The sequence below is a fragment of the Lipotes vexillifer genome, unplaced genomic scaffold (assembly GCF_000442215.2).
Source record: "Lipotes vexillifer unplaced genomic scaffold, Lipotes_vexillifer_v1.1 scaffold1267, whole genome shotgun sequence".
Classification (NCBI taxonomy): Eukaryota; Metazoa; Chordata; class Mammalia; order Artiodactyla; family Lipotidae; genus Lipotes; species Lipotes vexillifer.
The window spans coordinates 708,479-714,683 of record NW_006790372.1 but is presented as its reverse complement, the minus strand read 5'-3'; the positions used below and the strand labels follow the sequence as shown (position 1 = coordinate 714,683).

General features: G+C 33.9%; 1 protein-coding gene across 2 annotated transcripts in view; it reads right to left on the bottom strand.

Moving 5' to 3' along the window:
* COL4A5 (collagen type IV alpha 5 chain) overlaps positions 1 to 6,205 on the bottom strand; it is a 230,567-nt gene that overhangs the window by 14,615 nt on the left and 209,747 nt on the right. Inside the window, exons 43-44 of one of the 2 annotated variants that reach the window (XM_007463668.1) lie at positions 2,972 to 2,980; positions 170 to 303 (exon numbers count right to left, since the gene is read on the bottom strand). In XM_007463668.1, coding sequence (XP_007463730.1) covers positions 170 to 303; positions 2,972 to 2,980 — 143 coding nt within the window. The remainder of the gene's footprint in view (positions 1 to 169; positions 304 to 2,971; positions 2,981 to 6,205) is intronic. The other variant, XM_007463667.1, reaches the window with a different exon arrangement.

Genomic DNA, 6,205 nt, shown 5'->3' with positions numbered 1-6,205 from the left:
TATATATATATATATATATATATATATATATATATATATATATATATATATATATAGCTTAGTCAAGAGCTTTGACCAGTAAATGCTAATTAAAATAATGCAATTTGGAATTCTCATTTGGAATGCAAGCACCCACACCCCTTCCTCATCAAATACTCCCATTTCCTACCTGGAGCCCTGGTGGTCCTTGATCTCCTTTCAAACCAGACAAACCAGGTTGCCCAGGTTGGCCCGGGTTTCCTCTCTCTCCTTTAATGCCCCCAATTCCAGGGAGACCCCGGGGACCTTCTGGACCTGGTAGACCTTGATAATGCAAAACAAATAATCACATTTCAGTATAACATAAGAATAGCATCAAAGTCAGGCTTTTACATTATCCAAATACTATTAGTCATCTAAATACTATTAGTTTGCAGAATAAAATCCAGACTGCATTAAATATATAGATCCATGCTGACTCTCTAATGTAAACTGGGCTGGGTTCTTTTTGTTATTAACACTGGTTTGCAGACTCTTTTAGTTTGTATTTTATTATATATTTAATCCAATAAGCTCATATCTAAAGGAAGGACTTTGGACATTATAATAAAGATTGCTTCTGTAATCCCTAAGTGTTTAAGTGAACCAAAAGAGACACCATAGGACACTGTTCTCAAATTGGAAATGCATCAGAATACCCAGGAGGGCTTGTTAAAATAGATTCCTGGGTCTAACCCCAGAGTTCTGAATTTTGTTAGGCTGGAGAGGGGCCCAAGAATTTGCATTCTAACAAATGCCCTGTAGATAAACTAGTGTCCTGTAGCTAAAGTTGCTGGTTCATGACCACACTTCATAGGGCAATCAGGGATTCAAACCATTTGTCTCATTGTGATTAAAATAAAATTTCTTTACTTGTAAGTAGTTACTTTTATTCAGCTTGTATTACTATGTAATTAAGATAGTTATTTAAGCAAACTAATTGTTTAATTTCATTTTAGTGACATGCTTAATACATGGGAATATTTTAGTGTCAGAAAGTTATTGATTCAATATAGTACTTTTGAATTTATTTAAAAAATGTTTTTGTATTATTTACATTTTAAATATTTCTGAAGAGAAATAAAGGATTTGGCATATAACTTCTGAATAAATAAAGTAATTTAAAAGGGGATTTGGTAAGCTCTTTCCTTATACTGTGTTTTAAACTTTTCTTTCTAAATAAAGATATCAGGTCCATTAAGCAACCAAGAAGATCTGATAAATGGTCACATTTTTTCTCACCAGGTGGGAAATAGCTGTTACTTGCCTGCAGTGTGCTAAGCAATAGCTGAGGTGGAGACTAAGTAGTCCTGCCTTAAGAAAATAATTACAAATCCCCAAATAATGAACAGCAACTAGTGAGCACTTATACCTTCTCTCCTCCAGTAATCTTAGTTTTTCATTGGTTTCAACAAAGAAGGAAAATATGTAGGGATTATTTTTGAAGGAAATAACATAGGCATATGAATTTAGAATACTGAGTTCATGCTTACAATATGCACAAAAGGTCTCATTTTTTATCCTATCCTTTCCAATACTCTTATGACCCAGAATCAATGGTTACAGGCTAACAAGGCAGCATGGTATAGGGATTATGAATGCCGGACTCTGGAGCTAGAATGCTGGATTGGAATCCCAGCTCCATTAATCTTTAGCTGTTTGACCTCAGTAAGTTTATTAACCATCTTAGCCTCAATTTACTCTTCTTTAAAATGGAAATAAGAACAGTACCTACCTTATCAGGTTGTTCCAAGAATTAAATAATATAATATATATAAACACAGTGCCTGGCACATAGTAAGAATTATTTAAGAAGTTTTAAACAATTATTATTATTACTAGTATTATCTTCATTATTGGTAAAACTGAAGGTAAGAACATATCTTTAAACTATAAACCTGTTTTTAATCTTTCAGCTATATCTATGTGATTTCATAATATAACAGTGTTCTATCTGTCACATGAGAAAGAGGAAGCAGGTTCACAACAGTACAACAATCATTTTATCTTTAAACAGTTTTAATCATATAGTCACCCTAGCCCAGCAACCAGACAGACACACTCAGAAATTCCCTTCCCAATCATAAAGAAAGGGTTGGGGGTACTTTGAACTTAAACAAACAAATTAAAAACAACTTCTGAGTTCAAAACCCTTGATAGGGTTTTCTAAGAAAAATTGTTAGTCTCATCCATATGTATAATTTGGACTAGAAATCAGGTAGCAAATCAGGTCATTAAGAGAAAAGTAAACTATCTGTGAATCAGCCTAACAATGACTAGGGTAAGATTAAGAGGAAGAAAAAAAGGAACATTTTACACCCCGCTTCCCCAGTTTGAAAAGTAAACAGAACATTGTTATCATTTGGGAAAAAAGTAGGCATATTTTGGGCATTGCTCTGTTTGCAATTAAAAGGAAATTTGGGGAAATTTACATGTTATTAATTCAGACCTGTTGTTCTAGAGTCTCTCAAATTTAAATTACTGATTTGCTAATGATACAAGATTTATTTTTAACAATACTCAATAGTTACCCTCTTTCATTACTGAAAATAGCCATGAAAACACAGATCTGATCAATCTCAAGGAACAAAAATTCAAGAAAATAAAATCAATATACAGAGGTTACAAATGGGCCAGATGCCTGCCTGAATATCTTAATGCAGTCTTAAAGATAAAAATAAGTGTATTTCCACTTAAAATTCAACATGTTTCTATGTATGAATTACCTATTATAAATAATTGAAACCACAAAGACCTAATGTCATTTCAAACTTGATTATAAACAAGTCACATTACCTTCACCAAAATGTTAAATACCAGAGCAGGTAGTATTTGAGGATAACAGCACTCTTCAATGACTTCTGAATTATAGCAAAAAAAAGTGCATTTCTCTTGTCACACATACAAAGCATTAAAAAAAAAAAAAAAAGAATTGACCAGTGAAGAGTCTAACCTTGAAAACCTGGGAAGATCAGAGTTCACCAAAGCCCAAAGATCGATGTTAGCAGTATCAGACATCACACAGTACAAAATAAGATTATGAGTTAGAAGTGGTTCACATTATAGCACAAGTTAAACAATAATCCTCTTTGCCAGCATTTCTTATACCTACAGCGTAATCAGTATGCAAACAGAACCCTACAGGAGTATAGAGAGCCAAATATTTTAAAATAGAGCTTATTCTAGAAAATAAGCTGCTAATTTTCACTAATGCAAAAAATGCAAAACTCTACTGAAGACATGTTAACACTGTTACAGTGGCTTTCCAAAAGTTAGCACCTTCAAAACATTAAAGTTGGAAAGGTAGTACCTCTTCACTGATAGCCTTCTATTCCTCTGGGTAAAACTTCTGGGTAAAAGTTTATCTTGGCCTCTGCCATTCTTTAGTAAAAACATGAGGTACAAATTTATTGGTGTGTGCAGGTTGCTCCAAGGAGCTAGTTAAAGTTAAAGGCCTTATTAGACAAATATACAAAGATCATAGGTGATCAAATAGAGAAATTAAAACACGAGTATACAATGGCCATTACCAACTGTACTTCTGTTTGTCTTCTTTGAAAATCATTCCATGAAGCCAGATAGTGATTTTTTAAAATAATCCATCAAGAGGCGTTCTTCTGTGCATTATTACTTGTAATAAGTTACTCAAAGACAAAAAGACAATATATGTTTGCTCACTATTGAGCTCGAATTTTCCAAAGATGTGAAGACCATCAGTGAAGGGGCACTTCAAAATATTTTGGCATGCAATATCCCACCCCAAACCAAAGAAAATATCACATTTACTTTATATTATTCAATGCACATATTAAAATAGGCTATTAACTATTAAAAGAAGGATCATTAAATAAAAAGATAAAAAGTCTACAAACAGGACAACGCTTGGTTAATGTTAATTGACTATAAACACAATTTCCTTTTCTTACAAGTCTTGTTATGATTTATAAGTACTGAGGTTAGCAGAGAGAATAAATTGTGCTAGAGCACTGAATCCTAGGAATCAGAAGACCTAGGATCTATTCTTGGCTCTACTACTTATATCTATGGGATTCTGGGTAATTCAATCTCTCTGAGCTTGTTTTATCACCCACATAATGGGAATAGTGTTGCCTGCCCTAACCTCCTTCAGAGTTGTTTTAAAGATCAAATTCATTTTAAAAAATGTTGACCTGATATCTGCCATGTGCAGGATGCTACAGGGAACATAAAGATTAGCTAGACCCAAATTCTGCCTTCAAGGAGCTTATAATGAAAGTATGTTACATGATATAAATGGTGGTATGTCATATAAATATAAAACATTGCTATTACTACCTAGTAATAAAACTTTTAAAGCACTTGACAATTTGAAATTCAGGAGGCCAAAAATCAGTTTCTGTTTGTTTAAATGGTTTCTAAATCACATACAGCAAACTGACTCAAGACAACACTTTGAGCAGAGTCTGGCAACACAATTAGCTAGATAAATTAGAATTCCTACCAAAGATAATTCAGAGTTTGAGTAAAGACATTTTATATATGTGTTTGATATAGAAGGACCAAAACAAGAACTCTTAGAAAAATATGTCATTGAACTATATGATATTTCAGTCTGAGTAAGTAACAAGGAAAACTTCAGATCATATCATAGCAAAACTTCTAAGACTTTAATTTCTAAAAGATAACATTTTAATGAGTTATATGCCAAGTCAATTTTGTACATGAGGCTCTCAATCCATTATTTCTCAAATGATCTAACAAAGTTTAACTGAAAAACAAAATAAAACAAAAATCTCAAGTCTTGTATATATGTGATAATAACTAAAGATAAGCTGATGAATTGACTGGTAAATTTTAAATCCAGTTTCCACTTAAGGTTGTAGTCTTTAACTGTTGCAAAGAAGAGAATGCGGCAGATACCAGATTCCAGTAACTATGTAATTTAGAGTACATCTGGTAAATAAGTTGTCAAATCAGTTTTAAAGTAATGTGGCTACTTTCCTTTTTCTTCTTTGAATATATTCTAGTGCCTCAAGAAAATAATATTCTAGCTGACAGTAAAGTCTGGAAGTGATCAAGGCAGCAGACTTCTATGTAAGTCAGATAGGACAGGACTCAAAATTACTTCAAAGAATACCCTAGTCTTCTCTTTATCTTGGCAATAGTTAAATATCATGTGTTTGTCTTAATCTTTTTGGTGACATCCATTTAGGAAAAACACAAGAAGCAGTTAGTAGGGGTTGATGGAGCTTTTGAGTTAACAGAAAACAAGAAAGCGAAGTCAAGGCCCAGTCTGCTATCTATAAGAGTCTCCTAAAATGGCAGAAGCAGCTTTGCTCCATCACTTATCATATTTATAACTAGAATAAGAGGCCAGATCATAAGCATCAAGCTATATAACTGCCTTTGTGGAAAGATGATACGTGTTACTAGTAGAACAGACACTTAACGGAGTACTAGAGAGCCGCAAGTCAGATTCCCAGCTATGCCAGTAACTAACAATATGACCTTGAGCAAGCTTATTAACCTCTTTGGGCCTTAGTTTTCTCATCTGTGACTAAACTTTAGACAGGTTTCTCTGAGCGCTCTTCTCAACTAGGCCTCACTGCTTGGGCCCTGGCCTTGGTCTGTTGAGTCCAGTTTTAGCAAGAATCCTGCTAAGTCAGTTTAGGGAGAGCCTCCCCACCCTTGATATCTGATCAAGTTCCTCATTCCTTATCCTGATGTATAAGTCCTTGGACTGCCTTTAGCGAGATTAGCAAGAACTCTAAGAGGCCAGTTTAGCAAGAATCTGCTTACCCTTGATGTCTCCTTTTAGTAATTTTTCATCCACTGACTCCTTCACTCTGCTAGTGGACTATAAATCTCCATTTGACTTTGTTGTACTCAGAGCTGAGCTCAGTCTCTCTCTCCTATTACAGTAGTCTTTCCCCTAATGCAATAGTCTTGAATAAAATCTGTCTTGCTATCAACAACAAGTGTCTTGTGAATACCTCTTTGACAAAAGTAAAAATTAGGTCCTTCTAGATCGATAATCTATGGTTATATGAAATGGTGGGTTTGTGGGGGAGTAATAAACCAGGGAATTGATTCACACAGAGATAGATGGCTTCCTAAAAAGAATCTTGAAAAATTATGAATTTTAAAATCATAAGAAGAGAAAATTTCCTGCCATTTCCAATAAGCCAGAACTCAGGATTATACTCTT